General features: G+C 43.3%; 1 protein-coding gene across 3 annotated transcripts; it reads right to left on the reverse strand.

Annotated features, from left to right (window-relative positions):
- Nucleotides 1-322: 322 nt before the first annotated feature.
- Nucleotides 323-23,374, reverse strand: ppp3cca (protein phosphatase 3, catalytic subunit, gamma isozyme, a). 3 transcript variants are annotated; one of them, XM_070903753.1, is made up of 14 exons: nucleotides 23,308-23,374; nucleotides 18,833-19,030; nucleotides 16,912-17,036; nucleotides 13,128-13,239; nucleotides 10,564-10,709; nucleotides 10,165-10,304; nucleotides 7,970-8,047; nucleotides 7,790-7,884; nucleotides 7,570-7,695; nucleotides 6,759-6,836; nucleotides 6,036-6,108; nucleotides 5,017-5,114; nucleotides 2,568-2,594; nucleotides 323-738 (listed from the first exon to the last, which is right to left on the reverse strand). In XM_070903753.1, exons 1-14 carry the CDS (start codon nucleotides 23,372-23,374, stop codon nucleotides 578-580), a joined length of 1,524 nt encoding a protein of 507 aa, XP_070759854.1. In that variant the 3' UTR covers nucleotides 323-577. The 3 variants fall into 3 exon arrangements, with proteins under 3 accessions (XP_070759854.1, XP_070759853.1, XP_070759855.1); XM_070903752.1 differs by having other exon boundaries at nucleotides 6,036-6,120; XM_070903754.1 differs by lacking the exons at nucleotides 2,568-2,594; nucleotides 23,308-23,374 and having other exon boundaries at nucleotides 6,036-6,120; nucleotides 18,833-18,979.
- Between the last annotated feature and the right edge of the window lie 583 nt (nucleotides 23,375-23,957).

Raw genomic sequence — 23,957 nt, forward strand, 5'->3', positions numbered from 1 at the left:
CATATAAGCAAACACTGCGCTGTACGTAGGGCCTCAAGTGCCTAAAATGTCTCGATCCAAACGGGGCTGTTGAGGCTACAGTATCTGTACTTTGAATTTCCCCGTACCAAACACATGGAGAACAACAATACAAAAAAAAAATACTTAAAAGTGACTAAAACTCCTGGATAACAAGGGCTTCACCTATCTGTATCAACTCAAATTTAGAAAATGTATAAGTCAGGACTTCAGTGTACAGTATACATTTCAACAACTGCAAAATGTCTTCATTCAATGATTTGTTGCTATTACACAATATATCTAATATTTCAGCTTTAATAAATAAGATTCCGTTTTTTCCCCCCAGAAAACACATCACGTGTTTGTCGCAGCGCTGTGGCCATCTTTTGTTTTTATATACTGATGTGTCTGCTTCTTTTCCCTGCCTCGACTGTGGGCGGGCAGAAGATGAGACAGGCAGTTTCAGTAGGGGGGAGAGAGAGAGAGAGAGCGAGCAAGAGAGAGCGAGCGAGAGAGAGAGAGAGGCTGGGGGCTATGAGTGGGTTGTGTGAAGATGGGAGGGTGGTGTTTCTGTTGCCTATCCATCGGTGCCGTTCTTGTTGGGGGCGTTGGTGTTGATGGTGGTGCCGTCTGGCTGCTGGCCGTCTTTGCGAGGCGGCATCCTCTCGTTTATCCGGTCCAGGCCGCGTGCCTCCTCAAAGTTACGGATCTTCCTCGTGGGAGAGAAACCTTGGATGGCTGAAGGGCACAAGAGACACCGAAGAGGAAATGATCAGGAGTTGTTCCCCTACTCCTGTCGCTGCAAATGTTTGCTATAAAGCGTATTCTTTAGCTTTTCCTTGTGGAATTTCAATAAAGACAGTATCGGCCTAGCACAGCACAGACGATCAGTGAATACAACACACACAAGCTACAACAATACAACACCTCACACTTTGTAGACTTACGGTAGCGTCCCGAACACAGCCAAGGGAACCAGGCGGAAAACGTGTGCAAATGAAAAGCAAACTTGTAAGGGACTGTTCAGACACACTCGTCAGTCATTTATCAAGTCAAACAGAGAAAGGGACACTCTGAGGTGAAGGTTTTATACGTGGATTCACAGCCGTAGGAACTAGGTCCTCAGGGTTAACTCCTGCAAAACCAGATATCTGCGACAATGGAGCACTTTAAATCAGTGGTTCCCAACCAGGGGCAACTCCGTTTTTAAAAGACAGAAATATTATTAGTTGTGTTTAGGAGAAAAATAGTGTGATGCTGACCTTTAGTAAATTTACTGTCACAATAACCAGTAAGCTACCAGCTATGCTGTCTGCACAGTACATACATCCCAGTGTCAGTTGTAATCCCTTAAAGCCATGTGTTGCCATTGAGAAACTATGACATATGGTTTCAATAGCTAGATAGAAGGATTAAAGCATAAGTGGCTGAAATAGTTACAAGTAAAGAATTAAAAGTAGCGAAAAGTAATGGATTAACACTTGAAATAATTACCTGAAGTTAAACAGTTGAAGTGGTTCAACTATTTACATAAAAGTATTAGCTAAAATAAATGAAATAATTGAGATAGATGCTGCAGCTATGTAATGGATAAATGGTTGAAAGGTCTAGTTTCTAGTGGCAGAAGTATGAATGCAAACTTGATAAAAACCAACCTAATCAAAATACTGTAACAATACCACTTTTAAATCAATTGAAATGCACACAATTGGAGCATGACAGGTGGGGTCTATGAAGGGGCATCTGAGCTCAGCTGACAGTTATGTGGGGGTACATCAGAAGGTTGAGAACCACTGCTTTAAGTTACACTAGGCCCTTTGCTCTGGCTGTGAGCTTATACTCTCCTATCAGTCGATGTGTTCGGCATCGAAGCCACCAGGACTCAATCTTTTACATTCTATGCGTTTGATCAAATAGGATAATTCTCATGGCTGACGCCTGTTGGACCACTAACTGCCACTATCAACCAGAAGGCGCAGACAGCGTAGCAGCAGCCAAATGGTGTAACGGGATTAGCTTCTGAAAATATCCCAGGCAGGGATGTCACCAGTCTTATCTTAGCCAGGTCTTAGGAGGCTTTTCTCCGTGTGGGGAGCCACGCTTGGCAAGGAAAGTCAATGTGACTACAGTTGGGAAAGTCTAGTCAACAAGGGACAAGCCAGGTCCTAAACCTGGGACATATAACTGGCCCCTTTTGTAGCATGGGCTTTACTTTTAATTGTTTGTTGTACTGGTTTTACTCTCATGTCACGTTCATCTTCTCATCTTATCTGTGATTCTTTTCTTCCTCGACTGCCGCCCTGTGATTTGCTACATGCACTACTTTTACACGGCTGGAGCCAGTGTGATCCAACAGACTCTGCTAAAGCAAGAGCAACCAGTAATACAGTGACACACAGCAATACAATAATCAGTGGGATCAAAACAGTGGGGACACTAACTGAACACGTGGGGCTGTGTTTAAAGGGTGAACAACACACACACACACACACACACACACACACACACACACACACACACACACACACAACAAAGAGGTGAGAGTTGAGGCACACAGCCATGCGTACCTTTTGCTTTAGCTGCCTCAACCGTAGCTATGTTAAAGGGAGTAAGGGGGGGGAAAAAAGGGAGTCAGCAAGAGACAGCAAATACAACAGTAATATCAAACTGTAAACCCTGGTGTGGTAACCCGGGAAACCAGATGGCAGAATATGGGCCAGCACCCATGGCACGGTCATTATGGATGCAAAATTCACAGCGGCTGTATCAAAACACATTAGTTGGATGGTGGGTGGGAGGGTGGGTTAGAGAGAAGAAGCCTGTTGCAGATTTAAAGGTTAAAGGTTCATGAGGACTTAGGTTTGGAGAGCTGAGGAAAGGGGGGGGGGCTGAGCACTAACAGTCTAAGACTGAGGAGATGACCAGGCACGACGACGCGTTTTTACCATAGAAGTGGACGTAGCCACCGTTTGGAAGCCTTGGCATTTTGGCCGTTGCCATCTTGTTTTTTTGGACCCAGAAGTGAGGGCAATATGCACGCTTACCTATACCGGCAACCTGACAGCACCTGACTCCTGGCTACACCATGCGAGGTAACTACCAACAATGTTAGCTTGTTGTGATGTACTTACCGGAAAAAAGGAACAGCCGAGTGTCTTTTAGTGCAACCCAACGCCTCTATTCTGATTGACAGGTCGCCTTGGTAGCGTCTTGTCAATCACAAGGTAGCCACGCCCTGAATACCCTGCTTTATCGTCTATTTGACTCTAAATGGGACCATAATTTACCAAATGAACATCATGTTGTACTGAAGAAGAATTAAAACTAGCGATTGAGACCATAAACTCATGAGGAAAATGTTACTGCGGTAATAAATCAAGTGAGAAGTCGGGTCATTTTCAGACCCAGAGGTTGGTGCTTGGTTTGTGGCCATACACAAGGGCAATGATGTTTTTACAGACGCACACACTCATTCATAAAAAGTCAGTCAGTCACATGTACAAACAGCTTCAATCCAAAATGAGAAAAAAGATATTCATAATGGAGTAGGATTTAGAACTCTACATGATTAATGTTTCTCCTTTAAAATGGATGTTTGGCTTTTTGGAATGCTTCATATTTGATTCCACAAACAGCTTCTTACTGGATGAGCAGGTGTACAGAATATTTGGAGCATCTAATTTAATCTCTAGATGGAGACAACCATCTGAGTGCATGAAATACATTTCTCAGAGAACTGGTTTTGCATTCAAGACGAATGAGAGCTGTGTTGAGTAGCACTGGGAGCGGGTGTTTCCTCTCAGTTTGGAGAGTCTCTCAGATGAAACCAGCATTCCAAGATCAGTGAGCAGTGATTTCCCCCCCACCCACCCCTCCCACAAAATGTCAGCAGTAGTATAGTAGCTTCAAAAACTACAGGCGGGGCTGGGGAAAACAAAGTGAGGAGCCAAGAGGGACGGACAAAAATACACAATCACTTTGCCCTCCCTTTGTTCAAACCGGCCCATCTGATCTGAAAGCTGCGGCTCGGAGAGCGGACATGGACAATGACATTCTCCAAAAGGTCACCAACATGCGGTTTCTCCTTCGATTGCGCCGCAACTTCTGTAAGCCTCCAGCGCGGCAAAGCGTGACTCCTCAGGGGCCGACCTTTAGATCAGAGGGTCAGCAGCCACTTCCAGGTGACAGGCTGACCTCCCGGACCAGCCGGCCCACGGCTGAGGCCCAAAACTTTCTGCTGCATAGAGGGGGGGTGGGGTGCTCAAAGTCTAGCCAGTGCTTCCTGTGGTGGGCATGCCGTCATTGATCTGGAACCCTTCAAAGGGACTAGCTGGACAGGGAAGCTAAAGAGCAGCACAAGGACAGATCCACAAATACAGAAGCTGGGGCTGTGTTGCATCGGGAACTATAACAAACAGGAATTACGGTCTTACTTCTAAACACTGTGAAGGAGCCCCTTGCTGATTGATCATTTCACTGACACTCATTTCTCAAAGATATGAACACTTTCTGCTATCAAACTCTACCTTAGCTGGAAATAATAAATATAACAATAAATAGTTTTTAATCTACTTTTCGGCAAGAAACTTAATTTCTATATTTGGTTTCATATATATTATATATATATATATATATATATATATATATATGCTCATTTGCTTTATTACAGGGAATTAGATGAGAGAATCGACACCACTGACTGTTCAACAGGCAACCTGTTGTTTTTACACGTTTGTAAGGATTTTATAAGCGAGATATAATTAGTGAGCTTTAGAGGTGCTGGTAGGCGGATTTTGGACAGAGTCAGGCTCGCTGTTTCCCCATGTTGCCAGTCTTTAAGCTAAGCTAAGCTAACCAGGTGCAGACATGAGAGCGGCATTAATCTCATCTAACCCACCCCCATACACCATGCCATGAAGAAAAAAGGTTGGTGAGGACATTTCCCGAGGAGTGTGGGTCGTGCTAAATGGCAGCTAGCAAGAAAAGGGTTATCGAGTATAAAACACACACACTTACCAGTCTGTAAGGTCTGCTTTCCCCCTGACAACACTCCCAGAGGAAGAGTTCCAGTTGGAGTCAGGCCTTTGAGCGTCAACACATTCTCGCTTTCCTCCCTAGTCCACAAACAAAACAGGACACACAGGATACACACATAGATTACATTTCAGCAAGCGGGGCGGCAGCACGCACACCCGGCGGTTTACAAGTCTTGTAACCAAGAGGTCAGAAGTTCCCATGCCCACCCACTGTCTTGATAGTCATAGACTGTCAGCTCTAAACGCCTCCAGCCAAACTGCCAACATGTGTCCTGGTTCTGCAAGTGGGTCAGTGACAACCTGCGTCAATTTTAACAGCTACAGCAGTATTTTCTAAGCATTGCTTACAAGTGTTAAGATTTGTATTATCCATCTTTTTCTCCTCTACTGAGTCAAAAGACACTGGGGTTAACAACTGCAATGAGACTTTGGCAGAGTTTTTAAAATGTATCTTAAAATGACATTATATTCATCCAGCAAAGCAATGTGTTCGTCGTGAAAATTCAACAAATAAGAAATTATGAAAACGCACGTCTGGCCAGGTGATCAGGATTTTTCGTTCTTCTTTAATTTTATTTCAATATCCCCTTAAAGCCACTGACCCATATGCACTGCACTCAACGACAGGCTGCTCTGCATCTTGCCCACTTGCAGCAGCAGCAGCAGCAGCATTAATATGGAATAATGTCTAATGTCATTATACAGTCTAGGTGCATTGTGACTCATCTCGTGCCAGCTCATTAATCCCAGCGGGGCAACGTTGTGTTTTCAAACACAACTTCATTGTGCACACCACTGACTCCCATACACTCCCGCGTCTTCCTGGCCCCATGGTGACCTGGGGTTATATTTGGTCATTTTGACCCCCCACACCCACACCCACCTGACTGATCTCATTGTGATCCATATATACATGTACAGAAGCCTTTTGCAGTTTGAGTGTTATCATGAGAAAGGAGGAGGTACATCAAAGGAAGAGTATTAATGACAGGGTCAGACCTGAGGACTGAGAAGACTCGGGCCATTTTCCCCACAGCGCGGATCTTGTTCCGGATGACCTCCTTACGCATCGCTGAGGTTCCACCTGGAACAAGTCCAGAATGCCAGGTTAAGACGCAGCGTAGCACCTGGAATTTTGCTACTTATTCTCGTAGGCCTTACTTGAAATGAACAACATGTTGTCTAAAAGCCTTGTGGGAGGAGGACAAAGGATGAACAGATGATACATTTGAGAGATGAACTGAGGGTTTAATGGTGTGTTTCAAAGCATAGCGGCTGTACTCCAGGGAGCAGAACTCCCTCATCAACATGAGACATAGGCTGAATTATGATGAAGTGCTGCGTATAAAATCACCTTGCGTGAAAAGCACAGCTCCCAGCATTCTATGTCGATTAAGTGTGTGCCAAGACTCATTTCCAATTCATTCAAATTAAAAAGCAAACACATGCAATTCACATATTTTTAGACTGAAGCAACAAGTTACCGACATCTTTACATTTCAAAATGATCACACAAACAAAGTGTGAAATACCCTGCCCCCCCCCCCAGATGTTTATTTTCTTGCCAAGATGGTAATATCCAAGAAGCAGTATGTTTACTGAGAAGCTAGAACTCATCAAAGGAATCTCAATGACAGAAGAGGAACAGAGCTGGTCAGCAAGCCAAATGTATCAAGCAGTCTGCGTCATGATCACAGCAACAATTTGTGTTTGCAATCTTACCTTCGTATAAGTCATCTCCCTCTGACATGAGCTCATCGTCAGAGCAGATGTTCAGTACATTCACCAGCATCTCCGTCACTGTTGGGGAGGAGGTGGGGGGTTAGAACTTGAGACTGGTACCAACGCTGTGTACATTCAAATGTTTGTGATTAGGTGGAAACTGACTTTTCAGTACAGAAAAGGATACTTTTATGTAATGTACAGTCTGTCTGAATGTCCTCCTCAAGTTCAACAGGCAGATATAGAACCAAGGCCTTTATACAATAAAGTGCCTTTAGCTGGACAGTCCCCAAAATGCTATAGGGGCAAAACCATGCAAATGTTCTGCTTGATAATGTAAATGTCTAGCTTTTGGTTTACAAAGGCTCCCATTTAGCTGACACATTTTCAGTTTCAGATGTAAAAAAAAAACAAACAAAAAAAACAAGAGCTACAAAACAAATTTAGTAAATGGGCTAACACGTGCAAAAACAGAGACACAATCTATGATTTGTTTCCAAACTGAACTTGTGAGTGATTTCTAAATGAAAAGCTACATTTTATGATTTAATATTTCATTGTTCACCCCTCTTAGTCTGTTAAAATTCTACCAGCTGTGTTCTGAATGTGCTATAGCTGCACAATGTATTGTAAACTGGCCCATTTTAAAATTCACTCCTATTCCATGACTTCATGGAGAGAACAAATCTCAGAGTTTCTGGGTCAGTCTGGGTCTGTATATTCCACAAAGTCAATGAACCATAGACAACTCAATAAAGGGTTTATTTTGGGCTTTCCATCCACATTTTCCCAGTTAAACAACAAAACGCACCTTTCTCTCCAACAAAAGGCAAAGACCACGTGAAGACGTCCATAAAGTTGGGCAACCAGTAAGGGTGGGGGGAGCAGTTGAACTGTCGGATGTTCATCACGTTGTTCTCATATTTCAATACAGCAGCTAGGATTGACAGAGGGAAAGACATGGGAGGAGAGATTCAAGGACTGAAGAAAAAAAAAAATACGAGTGATGAGAGTGAGAAAAAGACAGAAACCTTTGTTGTTGTAGACATCTAGGTAATTTGGAGCTGAAAAGATTGTGATTAATGAAGGGAAGCCTGTGGTCTGGCTCTTTCTGTACATCCGATACCTGTTAGGCCGCAAACAAAGACACTCAAACATATTCTAGATTTCAATATGCTGGAAATGAATCAATAACTTGTAACCCTACTTACCCTGCATCCTGGGCTTCATGGGCTCTTATTACTGACAGCAAGTTATTATTTACCAAAAAGTCACAGACTGCTGAGTAACTGCAAAGGAAAAGAAAAGCAGAGAGAGAGAGAGACCTGAGTGGAGGTCAACGCTTATTACGAACTTAAACCATTACAGGAACAGCATGCGGCCACTTCTGACTTTACTGACTGTTGTTGGCCTAAGGAAATGCTTTTATATTTATTTTCAGTATGCCATGTCCTCTGGCCTGTAGAGCAACACGGTTTAAAGACGCTGAGCATCCAGGGCCAGGACAGGTATTTATGGGCTCTGCTGGCCTCCTCGGGAGCAGGGGACTACAGCCAGAGCAGACGGAAAAAGGCAAGAGAGCAGGCGGGCTCAGCTGGATTAGGGTACTTGAGGGTTTTTACTGCCTTTCCTTCTTTAACTGTCCCACTAATCCATTAGCAATGGTCAGGAAAAATGAGTGGGCGATCAGCATTTCATAGATCAACATCAGGCCAAGATGAATGGTCTCTGACATTTACCACTTCAGTTGATTTCAGGCCAGGTCAGAGTTTGGTTGAACCAGCTATTTGTAAATCCATTACAAAGTGTGTGTTTCAAGTCCTTAGATTTGAAGGGTTGAAGGAATGTCTTGATGCGTAAATCAGGTGCGAGGAAACCTCTGTAGCACTGCCCAATGAAAAGTCAACCACCTATCAATGGGAAGTCACTGTGGCATCACAAGCTGTAACCAGGAGGCCAAACAATATATGAAACTTTATGAATGTCGGTCGGACTTTGTTTTAGTTATATTTGCATGCGCCAAGTGATTTGGTCGTTCAACCAACATAACACAACGTTTTGTCATTTGAGGTATCTTGTGTAATTTTTTTGAAATGTATATTAAAAACTTCCAAATTTACATTGTTGTTAAACAGCATTTTCATTCAGTGTCTATCATTTTACTCTTTGTTCTAAATGGGGAGCTAATATATTAGCAAGCTGACGTTAGCTTTGTTAGTTAGTTCAGTCAGCTATGCAACAGTTAAACTAGCAAGCTTCTGCATACAACAAAAGTAAGAGTCTACAGCACACTAGCAGCACTGCTTGGGCACAGTGGTGCTTTGGGCTAAATGCTAACATCAGCATGCTAACATGCTTCCAGGGACAACGCTAATGTACTGATGTTTAGTAAGTATAATGTTTACTATTTGCCATTTTAGTTAAGTGTGTTAACAGGCTTTCTAATTAGCTACACTGAGGCTGATGGGAATATCATCAGTTTTGCAGATGTTTGGTCAGAAAGTAGCTGACCAACAAAGCTGATGATCGCCGAAGTTATGATAATTTATTCTGAGGGGAACATGAACATCTCATTTCATGGCAATCCATCCAATAACTGTTGAGATATTTCAGTCTGGCAAACATGGTGCACCGACCAACATTACCACATACTCTACAGCCAAGATGCTAGCATGGCTAAAAATAATGAACAGCTAATCTCTACATAACAACTAGTGTGTGTGTGTGGTGCAACCTGTTTTAATTTGGTGATGGGTAAATCTCCACTATGTAAAACTCATGTTATAACTAGGATTCAGGACTGGTGCTAGTCCAGCTCCAAAGCACTCAAATCAAGAAAATGAAGCTGTTCTCTTAACAATGCCTGAATCACACGCAACTTTGACACCACACAGTGTTTAATTTTCATAAAGAAAGGAGTAAATTATTATCATTATTATTATTATTATTATTATTATTACTACTACACGTAACTACCCGACTGTTCTTTCCCATTTGGAATAAGCTGTTTGTAGCTGTCAACCTGCAGAGTTCCAAATAAGCCATTTTATGTGCCATTAAGATGTGTGCCTGTTGGCCATATCCGATCCTACTTCCATTTAAAATATTCTGAACAAGCTGTTAACTGCTGTTGACCTGTTTTGAGAGGGCCATTTTTCAAATAAGCTGTTTGACCTACATCCTCTGACCTGTGTGAAGCAGCCTATTTTCTAGTTGATTATTTGTTTGAGATTGGTCTACAAAAAGCAGTCCATTTGATTTGAATTTGATAAAATCAACTGTTTATATTGTAATAATAATTGTAAGAGCTGTATTTGTATCTATTCTGAGGGTTTGGTGTTAGTGCGCCTGTAGAGTTAAGTGAAGCCGCAGCAGGAGTGATGAAGGCAGCAGTTTTCGCCAATACCTGAAAAAGTAAGAGCAGCCTCTGACAGAGTTATGGTTGAAGTGTTCAGACGTCTTTTCACTGCCATAGTCCTCACCGGGGTCAGCCCAAATCAGGTCACACATTGGCCCAAATGCTGGAGGCTCTTTAAACCTGTCTAACTGTTGAGCACAAAACACAGAAACACAGTAGTAGAGATCATGTATGGTTTAGCCTGACTTCTTACATACAGGAAATAAAGGTCATAAAGGGGAAATGGACCTGCAACCGCCATTTCAAACCAAAAGTACTTGAGGTCCATTCAATTTCAGTATCCAAAAAAAGCGTTTTAAATAAATAAAATCATGCAATGGGGAATTTATAGATCTTCACTTTTGGCAGAAATATGCCATTTTCATGTGTCAGTGGTTGATTACTCACTTTCCTTATGTCGTCGAGGCAGTTGATTTCTGGTGAGAGTCCGCCATGTACACAAAGGAACTGTTGGTTGAGCAGGGCAGCGAGGGGCAGGCAGTCAAAGGCCTCCATACAGGCGTCATAGACCCGTTCAGAGTATTTAATTTTACCTGCAACACACAATATGGTTCATTTTTGCAGCTCATCCCACATAAAAATAATCTGTGATTCTTTCACAAAATATAGCCACAAATGGCAGAAACTCTATTGTAGCTGCTCGTTCAGGCAGTATCAAGGTTTGATGATATCCAGTCCTGCTAGAGGGATCCTTCCTCTGTAGCTCTTCCTGAGGTTTCTTCCCTGTTTTCCCTGTTACAGGGTTTTTTGGGGGGAGTTTTCCTTATCCGAATCAAGTGTGCTGTATACTGTACAGACTGTAAAGCCCCTTGAGGCAAATTTGTGATATTGGTCTGTATAAATAAGAATTGACTTGACTTGACTTTACTTGATTTGACTTGTCAGAGGTGTTGTGAAGAAGCAGCACAGCTCCTCTGCCAACAGGAGGACTGATGATTGTTTCCAGGCAGTTTCTGCAGTGTCACTTGCACAACTCTGCAGGTCAGATTAGGGCAGGAGGAAGTCGGCTCCTTATAGGGTAGGAGCAGCCAGAACACAGCCAGGAGAGTAAATGTGGGTGGTAAAGGCTGAACAAGTCAATACTCGAGTACCAAGTGAGTGCTGCATTAAGGTCATACAGAAAAGTCTGTAGATTCAAGCTTGCGTTTGTACTTGAAATGAGCACCCTTTTATCATTTAGCCTGCGGAAAGTTTGAGTTTAGAGAATTGAACTTTCTCAATCCACATGCATGTATAGAGGGATGCCGAAAAGAAATTAAATAAAAACACAATCATCATACTTGAAACAATTCATCTTAAAATGAGTTTTGCCAAATCCTTCTCAGGCACAAAGACAAAACCCACCTATACTCACTGGACCGAGATCTAATGCAGCGTTGGCAGTTAGAGAAAGTTCGATTCACTCTTAGGGAGTGTGCTGTTTTATAAGCCCTGGCAGCCATTCATCATCACCCATGTCGGGAGCGGCAAGTTGGATAACACACTTCGAGTGTGAGATTGTCTGGATGTGAATGTAGCTGGAGACGTGCAGCAAAACTGACTACAAGCCGTCTGTTGCAAGCAGTCGCCATGGTTAAGGTGTGATGTGTCGTGACAACACAGAACCACTGTTTTATTTTTCACTTTTTAAACATTTTCTTTGACCATTATTATCAGGTTACTTTTTTCTTAGATTGCTTTTATTTATTTATTTATTTACCTAATTAGTCATTTAGTCTTAATACATTTAGTCAGCCCAAGTATGAAAGTATGATGGAAAACGAGTAGGAACAATATGGCCTACAATTCTCTATTAGTATATTGCATTTTTTTCAGTGCTTCCCAGCAGTATATAAACAATAGTTCCTAAATAAATCATTAAATAAGTTTATATATAAACAGTTATTACATTTCTCTTTGTGTTTAAACAATATCAAGGAACAGCGGTTGGTTCATCACATTCAGTCTAGACGCACGTTAGATTCTTCTAGAATTCTTCACTACCTGTGATGTTGCAGACAGAGGCAACCTGTCCAGCAGGCACTGATGGGGAAGCCCTACAAACTCAACTGTATCTGCTCATGTAGTTTACACACATACCCCTGACTGCTTTCATTAAGACCAAAATAGATGTCATCCTGAAAGTATGGCACCCCACCCCCAACGACCACCACCTAAACCACTGAAAGGTGGTACAGTATGTAATGATACAGTTTGTGCGTGTGTGCAGCAGATGAGGTGGTATGTGGGTGGAAAGGGGGGGGGTTGCAGTGAGTGAATTCTATTTGCAGCTGGCAACGTTGTCTTTGCTGTCTGCCAAAGTGTCTTTGTTTCTGAGTTTGCATACTAATGTCTCCACACCTGCATCACACACACAGATTCACACACTCAACTGTCACAGATTGAAATCAGTGTGTGTGTGTGTGTGTGTGTGTGTGTGTGTGTGTGTGTGTGTGCGCGCGCACGCAACAGTCTGAAAAGCATCAGCAGCATGCCTGGCTGCTCTCCATGCTCCAGCAGTTCATCGTGTGCAACATGAAAAGGAAAAGACTTCATCTCCTCTGCAGAGTCTGTAACGCTGATGAACTGCCACATCTTGTGAAGGGACTTTCTGATCCCACGCTTTCTGACAAACACATCCTACTTAAGGGAAGCAGGTCTTTTTATTACGGGGAGTCACAGACACCACACGCTTCGTCGCGTGGAAATAGCAATATTTCTCAGAGTTATGTGTTTTTAATTCCTCATTTGTACCTGTTGTGTGTGGAAATAAAAAGATTGATCAATTAACCTGCAATAGTGACTGTAAGAGCAATCCTGCACTCACACTGCGAGTACCATGCCATACCCTTTTACCCAGGCTTTGTCTGAAATCTGAAACCTGATTGATACAGGCCACTCTGAAATGGTACAGAGAGTGTAGGTGCACAGTAGACTGGCCTTCAAACAGCTGAGAGGAGCACTGCACTTACATTCCTGTTTGAAGGTGAAGTACTCTGTGAGGTGCCGGCACTCGTGGTTCCCACGCAGGAGGAAGAGTGTGGTGGGGTGGTTGATCTTGAGCGACCAGAGGTAGAGAACACACTGAGAGGACAGACAGTGAGAGAGCAAATGTGGGATGAGGGGAGGAGAAGGAAAAGTCAAAGATGTGCACCGGCAATTATGCGCAGCCCTTGAAGGTCTACGCTCTGAAAGAGCTTGTATGATTGGTTTTCAGGATGAAATCAGCTGTTGACAAGGTTCCAACACTCTCTACCACATCTCGGCATCTACCAGAATCAATCTTTAAATGTCTGGTTTTGTCCGACCAACAGTCCAAAACCCAAAGATATTCAGTTTACAAAGCAGCAAACACTCACATTAGAGATGTTGGAACCAGAGTTTTTGCTCGGAAAATAACTGAAATTATTAATTTATTACTAACAACAACGATTTCTGTCAATCAACTAATCTATTGATCAACACACGCTAACCTCAAGTTTGTCTAATGGTCACCTGTCACCACACAACTCGTCACATCGACTCATGAGTCGTGCCACCTGCAGCAGAACTACAGAAGAGGCTTATTTGAAGGTGTTGCTGGACTCAGGTAGACTGGCCCACCAAGAAACTCTGCTACCCATGCAAGTAGTTCTAGGGCTGCGCTGGTCATATTATAGCAAAGGACTGTTGGTGATTTAAAATGACTGCAGTTACATGATCTTGTCCTGTCACACACTCAACAGACATTGATCAAGGCACGTTAGCTGAGCTGCCAGTTATGCTCTGTGTTGCAGTTTTCCTTCACAAATTCATCTCATCTGAGAAGCAGTAGGGTGTTTTCTTCTGATCATATTAGAGCTCTAATTAAAAAAAAATTAAAAACACTGAGAAAAGCAGAACGGCATTTACAATCCAAATGATCTTGCTTTCTCAATAGCTGCCACTTGCCACTCTCCGCCCACTCTTTTAACATGCACCAACCATGGCCTGCTATGAAGTCGCTGGAACAAGATGCCAAGGTAACCAGAGTCAGCAGGTGCGTATGGAGTACGTGGGGAAGCCAGGACCGCCTGGTCTGGAATAGTGAGGTGTAGGTAAATGTGTAGAGGGGGCTGTCGGTGCGACTCGATCTCTCGTATGCCGAGGCGGAGAGAGGGACATGGCTTGGAGTGGCTGGAAGCTGACATGGGTTTTAATGAGAGCCCTCTGCTCTCTTTTAGCCAGCCGCTCTGTGTTCGAGCCTGGAGTGGGGGAGGCAGCCAGTGTTCATGTCTGCCACACAAAGCTGTGTGCCATTTCCTTTGACTACCTTCACCTCAAACCCTAGGCACACACACACACACACACACACACACACACACACACACACACAAACACACACACACACAAACACACACACACACACACACACACACACACACACACACACACACACACACACACACGCACACACACACACTTCCGCCTGTGCCTGGTGTGTGTACAGAGTCTAGGCTGGGGCTAGGAGAGTTAGCCCAGAGACTCTTGGATCAAAGAGAATTTACCAAGTAGATAAAGAAGAGCTTAGAGAATGAAATGGATTGCTCACATGCACTGAATTTAGACTTGGCATGCAAGGGTAATACACCATTTCAAGAGGCTACAGTGACTCTTTTATGTTACCAAGGTAACCACATCCTGATATCCATTTTCCTATATCTGTCTTATGTGTTACTGAAGAGAGCTCTGCGGCCTTCCTTTAAAATATAGAGACTTTTCAGCCCTGCTAGCGAGAGATTGTTTTGTCTTGTGGTGACTTTGCCTCAGATATGCAGAAAGAATTACCCACTCATTTCTGTTGGATATTGTAGCTGATTGACTAGAATCATTACTTATGCCTGAGCACTATTTGGATCAATCAAGGGCTGCAACTAATGATTATTTTCATTATCAATTAATCTGCAGATTATTTTCTCCATTTCTCCATTTTTGCTTAAAAAGAAAGTAACAATGCGATTAATCAAAATAGTTGCTGATTTACTTTCTGTCAACAGACTATGTTAAATTTTAAGCTACAGTACAGTAGGTAAGCAACAAAAGGGTCATCCAGTGACCAGATAGTCTCTTCACAGGCTTTGCTCCAGGACGCCATGTTTTTATTAGAATAAATCCTTGACTGCATATCATGTAAACATACAGAATGTGCTCCATTACCTTTAATTAGCTGCCTCATGTTAGTTCTGACACAGTGTTGACAGCAGGATGTACTCTCTGATCACACCCATGCTTCAACCCAGGTGGGTGGAGGAGCTCTAGGGTGACACTGATAAGCGCTGTGGCTGTTTTTTGGTCATACACCTCTTTTGGTTTGGGAGTACTTCAAGTGTCACTTTTCTATACAAACACATGGGGGAAATAATCCCAGTGCCACCAGCCTATCATTCCCTATGCTGTTTCAGTCCACTCCTTTCATCTGTGACATTTCACCTACCTCAATGTACTACCCAGTGCGCATCAAAAGCCCCCACAGGGGGGTCAAAACGTTAGCATACAGCCTAGTTGACTCTTACAGCCCACTCTGCACCATCCTTGTGAAATATCCTTTGTTATCTGCTCCTCCTTTAAAAAAGAGGTGCAAAATCAGTGGAGTTCCCCTTTAAAACACTAATCCTGTACTGCACCATAGTGTACACTACAAGGACTTATGCTAAAATCAGATCAAGTCCTTCGAAGTATTCACAGGAACAATCTGAGTTCCATGTATGTTGAGTCTTGAGGTTCACACTACTCCCACAAGATCCCCTATCATTTTTATTAATCTAGATCTAAGATGATTTCATACGATCTGGCACCATTTCTGACAGTTGTCCACCTTCAACAACTTACAGAACATTTGCATTTTATTTTTATATATATGTATTTCATTTTGACGAGCTGACTTCAAAGATCTGTCTCTCCCGCTGATTGAAGTGGCTTACCTAACGTACACAAACCAATATGTGAGTATGATTGTTAGGAATATACCAATACAGGTGCACAGCAGAGTTGAGGATTACACAGCAGCAGTGTTTGCTGTGGACGTGTTTATTTTTTGGGAACACCAGTGTAACTGTCATGAATCTGAGCTTACCACAGCCGTCACCCTCCTGCTCTCAGATCTCGGTAAGGGTACTGCAGTCTCACTTTGTGCAGCCAGACTGCAGCTCCGTCTTATTTTTAACCGCTCTAATAAGCGCGTATGAACTGTGCCCTTTGAAATTGTCATTGAAATAGAACTTCAGACAGCAAAAAAAAACATTTGGTCACGAAGTGCTGACGGAAGATCTTCAAAGCAGCACAGCAGTAAACCTTACATTCTGAGCATAGGTCACCATCTGAACCATCCTGACAATCACACCACCATCCAGTTCAGTCTACCTTGATCTTATTTCATTAACTCTTTTTAATCTGAATTGCAAGCACTGGCCCTAATTCACATGCACTACACTGGGATACAAGCAGCCAGCAGCACACCCAGAGGTCACGTTCTGACCCGACTTTATGACAGAAGGACAGTTTAAACCTGGAGCTGAGGTCAAGAGCAAGAGCTTAAGATAAATACATCTTATTAACCCATCACACACCAATACTGAAGGGCTGTAACAATACACTGACACGTCTGTGAACCAAAGTTACACACCTAGTTGGTAATTTTGTGTCTTTGCTGCTGTCTTGACAATACAACCCAAATAGGTTTTATTTAACTGTGAAATAAATCATTACAAATAAATAAACTGTGAAGATGGAACAACTTACCTCAATACTGAAGTATCCTCGATCTACGTAGTCACCGAGGAAGAGATACCGCGTGTTGCAGGGTGATCCCCCCACTTCAAACAACTTCATAAGGTCAAAGAATTGGCCATGGACATCACCACATACTGCCAGAAGACAAACACACTGCGGTTAACTGCTCGTGCAACAAGTACAAGGCACACAGATACTTAAAAGAATTGTTTTCTTAGCCTGGATATACAATATGTTGCTCTTTCTTTATTCTAAAACCAGCCCTGCTTGCAACAAAACAAAAGGAAACATTTATTAAACTCGCCGCTTCAAAGCATTCTGTACATGACCAGGTTTTCCATTCCACTCTAGGCCACGATCAGGATTTGATTCAGTAATGATTCCCCAAAACTATACATATCCATTATATCCATCTCCTACAAGGTGAAATATAGACAACACAGTTATGTTACAAACATCATTCTAAAATGTATGCTGCTTTTTATGACCATTTTAACGTCTTTGGGTACCCGGAAAGGTACTAGTATTATTATCATTCAAATAAGAGACACAAAATAGTGCGTCTATTACTTCAATAAATATTGTGATATGATACCAAACACTGCAGAAGCGTCTCTATTAAACAGTTTTGTCCAACTGGAGGACAGTTTTTTAACAAAGACATATTCTATTGAATATCCTCGTCATAGTGTTTAATGACGTGCGACATTAGCAATAATATAATAGCAATGATATTAAACATACTGACAGTGGCAGCAGGAGTAATAGTGTCAGTACCCGTTTAATCATGACAGAGGAGGGACTGAAGTGTTTCATATTGATTATTGCTGAAGCTAGAGCAATTTCATTTGACTGTTTCAAACGGATAGTAGTATTCACAGAGAAACTGCAGAGCAACACCAGCACACAACATTGGTGTCAGATACTGTATTTGCAGATGGGAGCATTTAAGAGAAGGATGTGTGACTGCGTAGAATGTGCAAACAATATTGCATTGTTGCTAGGAAAGTTCATTCAAAATAGTTAGCATCCTCAAGTTATCTCTGCTAACGAGCAACTGTCAGCTGGAAAGATTGTACAGGCTACTGTAATCAACCATATAACCATGTAAAGACACACTACCACACTGGCTCTAGTCTGGGTTTAGCACTACAAAAAAAACACAAAATAATGGCTGCACTTCAAGTGCCAGAGAGAGATGGTGGTGGCATGTTCTCACACTACAGAATACATGTGTTGAGGGAAAGTGAACAGTAACAAAACTGGGGGAGCGGAGTAAATCAAATGCAAGGAAAAACCCAGAAATGAAAGATCATATTATCTGAAGAGCTGGTTGGATCTGAGCGTTGCACTGAGGCCATGCAAAGGTCAGTGAACAGGGAGCAGATATTTTTGATTATTTCGAGAACTGGCTGATGACTGAGTTGACTCCGACAGGCTGCGAGGCCCTCGGATCTGGCACAGAGCTGGGTATACACCAGCTGCCGGCATACAGGAACAGTGTTGCAATGGAATAATGCCTAGGTTGGTGCCGTGTTTACTCTTTGTTCACAACACTATCTGTGCGGTCTTGGAATGACTAATGTATTCTGCATCCAATGGTTCCTCTTCCAAACTACTAAACAGGGTAGCACTGCAAGAATCTCTACTGAACCATCCTGGACTGGGGGATCTCATGCAGTACGTGTACATGCTTTTTAAGACATGTATGTTTCCAAGGCGGTTGGAGGTCAGGGTCCGCTACAAAACAGCACTGACAGGGTTTCCGTAGCACAGTTAGATGGCCAATATTAGAGGGGACTTTGAACCCTGGACTTCCAGTTGAAGGATGGTCTCCCTCGTTGTCATCCTGAAAACCCAGACCTGAAACGTCTTAAACACCACAGGGTCCCATTCTCTCTGAGCTCTTTGTGAGTGTCAGCCCACCTACCTGTTATAGGCGCATCAACTTCCAGCATGCACTTCTCTTGGCGCAGGATGTTGGCCCCATCATTGATGATCTTTAGAGCCGCGTCCTCCTCCACCCTGCCCTCTTTGACGAGGTGGTTGCGGAGCAGCTCAGCATTGGGCTTGCTGTCTTCATAAAGCTCTTTTACAGTCAGCTTATGTTGTGGAGGGTATGGCACAGCTGTTGAAGGGGGGGGGGGGGCAACATCATCTATTAGGATAAATATGTTTCTGAAATTGTGACAGATTTGTTTTTTGTTAGCATTTACAGAGGTTCAGCTTGTAAATAGCTTGTTCAAACTGAAAAAGTATTCAAGAGACAATTAGATGAAGTGCATCTAGGCAAGAAAAGATAATGTATAGGAGGTTATGACCCCTGAAAGAAATGTGGAGCAGAAGAAATGCTCTGCATGCCGGACTGCATTTGCTTGAGTTGTAATCATGAGAGATGACATTTGCATTGACTGAGCCGAGATGAAGTTGCTGGCACAGGAGGAGGAACTCATACACCTTCATAATAATTTCATGCAAGAGAAGCGTAAGACGGACAGCAAGAAGCCCCGCACCTCACCTAACCCACCCCCCCTCAGTAATCCGCTCCATGCCACCTACACAATCCTTTTACTGTCATCACAAAAGGTCAATGCTTTCGAGGCTGAGGCTCGAGAGCTCCATGATCATCTTACACAGCAGAATGTATCACTGTCAAATAGAGGATCAAGCAATAGACATTAAACATAGACGGCTAAAAAGGAAAACAGTGCCTTTTAATACAAACCAATATGTCATTAAGAAAGCATCATTAAATCCAGTTCTCTGAAATAAATGCAGTGAATCATATCAAGCGTTAATGTAAAAGGTGTGTAACTAGCGCCAACTATTAAAAATCTCAAATTCAACTGCGTACCAAGCTCTGCAGATTAGTGCTGCAACACTGGCAGCAGCTTCATCAGTTCATAAAACTCCAGGAGCAGATAGCTGCCGACTAAGCCGCACTTGTTCAAAACAATAGTAGAGTGCGATCCAAGCCCTCTCACTTCCAGGGCTCGCGAGGTAAAAGGGATTACAGCCGGTATGCCGAATAACAGGCCGGGCACACACCAAATACATCATGGCGCCAATGAAGTATGGTGGGAAGCTGTGAAGCTAGTCAGGTCGTTTTTTCAACGCTGCAGAGACAATACATAGAAATGTACAAAAATAATATGAGTGTTATGAGCGACTGCCTTTGTACAGCAAAAAAAAACAACAAAAAAAAACACATAGAAACCTTGCCACACTACACACTCGTACTGATGATTTCATCCTGGACTCCTGATATCATCAAATCCATCCACAGGTCAGTGCACAGGACCCCCCACCCCCCTCCCTCCCTCCCTCCCTGTGCCATCCATTGTGACATAAATACCAACATCAGCTTGTGGAAATTAGCACTACTTGTGCGATAAGCTGTGCCAGGGGCAATGAACGAGGAGAGGCGTTCTGAGAATGTTGTCACACCCACACAGAGCAAATCAAACAGCAATATGTAGAAAGCGTTAATGGGTTTTTTAGTGTGGGTGCATTGCTAATCAGTGATGCAGAGCCTGAGTGCAGAGGTAGACTTAATGTATTTCTCGCTCAGGATTGTGTCTCAGTCTGGACTTGAGGGCCACGTTTAGTTTAGAAGCTGATCCACTTTATAGCTTGGTAAGGAAAACATTTGACACACACTGTTTATTACTGGTGCAATAGAGCAAAGGCTGCGTATATGAGACTGCATGTGGTGTTTGACTCAGGAGATACAGGTAGCTGATAATTAGTTAGGCCACAGACTATAGCCTGGCCTGCAATGGAAAAGTTAGAGCATATATTTCCACCTTGGCTAGCCTGCTGCCGGGGACAAGCTGTCATGCGTTGACCAGTGTGGTATAAATAAACAGTAAGTGCTCCCAGGCCTGCGAGGCACGGCCGCGAAGAGAGCTGTAAGCTGAGGTACGAGCCTTAAGAACAGATTAGGTAAAGCCTCTATTAGCAAGGGCTTCCAGATTCAGGGGCTGTTTACTTAAAAGCCTCGTCACACTTGGAGGAAGGCTCCTGCATGAACAAAGCGGGACTCGGCGAAAACACGATGACACAGAATAGGATACATAATGGGCATGAGATAACCACATCGGGAAACGTTTCAGGCAACGGCCACGCTGACCAAATTTACGAGCATGTGCCTGGAGGCTGGCGGTAATTACCCACACTGGACAATAATAGCTGGTCTCAGTGCCAAAGAGCTGAACACTCCTTCCAACTCAGCAGGAATGATCCCCCTGCCCCAAATGATAATAGTAACAATAATAATAAATTTTGGGTCTGGTTGGCCTGTGCAACCAAGGCTGGAACCCGTCTGTTCAAACACAGATACAAATGAGTCTGTGGCTGCCAGTAAAGAGCTTCACTCAATCCAAACAGTCTGCACTGTGAGGTGAGAGAAACCAGCGGTGGAGACGGGGTGAAGTGAGCCACTCGTTTCTCCGATGAAGAAAAATGTTTTGTTAAAACAATAAGCCGACACCGGCTTCTTATTAGAAACTGCCTGGCCTAATTAGCATTAATGTTTGATGAACTCTTCAAAACCACACACACACACACACACACACAACACACAACACACATTTGGGCCACTGTTGCACTGCATCAACACCCACACTGTCTGGCATGACAACAAACGACTCAAGAAACAAAAGACACTACTATCTACCGTCCTGCCCGCCGAGGATAATGTTTTGGACAGTGATATGAGCCAGCATCTAGAACATGTTCGCTATTGTTTCAAAATCAACACAATAGAGGAGGATTGAATTACAAAGATGCGGCTGGGTAGAGATGAATGGGGCAGACTGTGGCTGGATGAATCATGAAGTCCACTTCAGATTGCCCTAATTATCAGTGAATGCATTACCCTTGCAAACTAAATAGCCAGGCCTTGGGTTTACTCTCTATATATGTGTCTTATATCTCTTTGATTTCATTTCGGGCACAGAGGAACAACCACCCAGTTCAAATTGTGTCAAAGTTGACATGAATCTTTGTCACACCATTTTTTGCTTGGCTACAAAAAATGTAGCCAAGCAAAGTCTTGTCTTGAATAAGTACAGGCGGCACCTCACACCTATGAGTCTACAGTATATATATTCACGCCCAGCCTGGGGAGAGAGCGTCAGATCAAATGACCAAGTAATTGAGCTACCAGGTCGACTGCAATGCTCAGCGGTGAATGAGCTTATCTGTTGACTTACACAACCAGGGCAGCATTAGTCTTAGGTAGTCTACCAGTTAAGCCCTCTTACAGCCACCAGTTACACTGGAAACACCACTGCGACTACCTGCCAGCAAGTACCAGGATCAACTAATGCGGATTTTGAAGAGTCCACATTTTTCAACCTGAACATATAGTGATATTTTACGTTGCAAATATGTACTAAAAAAAAAAACGGAGCAATGCATGACGTAGATAACAACAACTAATGTCTGACTTGTTAATACAGGGCCGATATTGGTTTGGGGTCTGACATCTTTACATTGCATTTAGAGTCTATATTTCTTCTTTCTTCCCTGTGCTGTTCCTATTCTGTCTTTCCGCCCATGTGGCTGGCCGTGTTGGTGGCATCACTGGGGAGATTCTTTCCACAATTAACTCACCACCCTTTCCCTACTGGCTCACACATCAGCATTCCAGTCCCTCTGGCAGGACACTCTCCCAGTGCCCTTGTAGACAGACGGGGATGTGGGCTGCGTTGGCATTAAGTAGTAGTGGCGGCAGAAGCAGCAGGGGTGGGTCAGAGCCAGACTTGGCTCTGCCTGTCCGGTCTTGGGCAGACACAACAAATGGTGTCCTGTCTGTGAAATGAGCCGAGACAACCTCAGTGTGAAGGAATCCATCTCGTCAAGCTCTGCCGGTAACCCGAGCAGACCTTGGGTATTCCCGTGAGTGAGCAACGGCCTCATGAATTAAGATTTCATCTGTCGTAAATGTCAAGGAGATTGGGCACCAATATAGGACGGCTCCTCGCCTTTGATTTCTACTATGCGATGGTGTATTACATATACCAGTTGACAACTCTGGAGATGATTTATGAAGTACCATCCTAAGCAATCATGGGGAAAAAAGATGCCCTGATTCACGCTCATCCACAGATATCTGAGCATCTCCTGGTAAAAGGATCCCCTGTGGATGTGACTATGATGGAACATACAAAAGAATGAATAATCACTCTATATACAACTTTTGTCTCATATCACTATATGCCCACGGGCCTCTGGCTGCTATGATAACATTATACACTTCGCCACACGCCTTATTGACAGGAAGGGGTTTAGACAAAGTTATTCCAAAAGCTACAGGTGGTTTTCCATTCATGCGTTAGCAACCAACAAAAGGATTTATGATGAGTACAGCACGCATGTAACACTGAAGACAACACTCACCTTTTATCAGCCGCTCCGTTGTGGACTGCTTCTCCTGTTTGTCTTTGTCTTTATCCTTTCCTGACATCTTTGATTCGTCTGAAGGCTAATTTTCGGGGATACAATCTTGTGCAGGTCTCTCGCCAGCTAGCCCGAGGACAAGCTAGCACACCAGCCTGGCTGTCAGCTCCGTCTTGACTTTCGCTTGTGGTCAGAGGCACTAATTTTTACGTTTGCCCCTTCCAACAAACGCTAAAGATTAGCTAGCGAAGCAGCTCTTATTGTGGTTTGATTGGCTAATAACCTAGCTAGCTTGCAGCGACATGAACGCTAGCGAATAATTACAGCGCAAAGTAGTAATATTGACACAAATGTAGAACTGTAATAAACATCAAAAAACAGAAGCAACCATTTGCTGTGTAATAGTTGTCAAGTACAGCAAATAATACCAGGATATTACCTAGAGGGAGGCTGCCGTTAGCAGCTAATCCGATTTAACGTTAGTTACTCTTTTTCAGCTAGTTAGCCAGCTAACATCTTAACGTATTGGCAAGTCGGCGGGCAGGCAAATACAGCAACGGAAGACTGGCGTTTCATCTTCTAAATCCAGGCCGTTTATTGTAGAAAAAAGGACAGTAACGCGAAGTCTTGTTTCGTTAGAATGCATAAAC

The sequence above is a fragment of the Enoplosus armatus genome, chromosome 4 (assembly GCF_043641665.1).
Source record: "Enoplosus armatus isolate fEnoArm2 chromosome 4, fEnoArm2.hap1, whole genome shotgun sequence".
NCBI classification, from domain to species: domain Eukaryota; kingdom Metazoa; phylum Chordata; class Actinopteri; order Centrarchiformes; family Enoplosidae; genus Enoplosus; species Enoplosus armatus.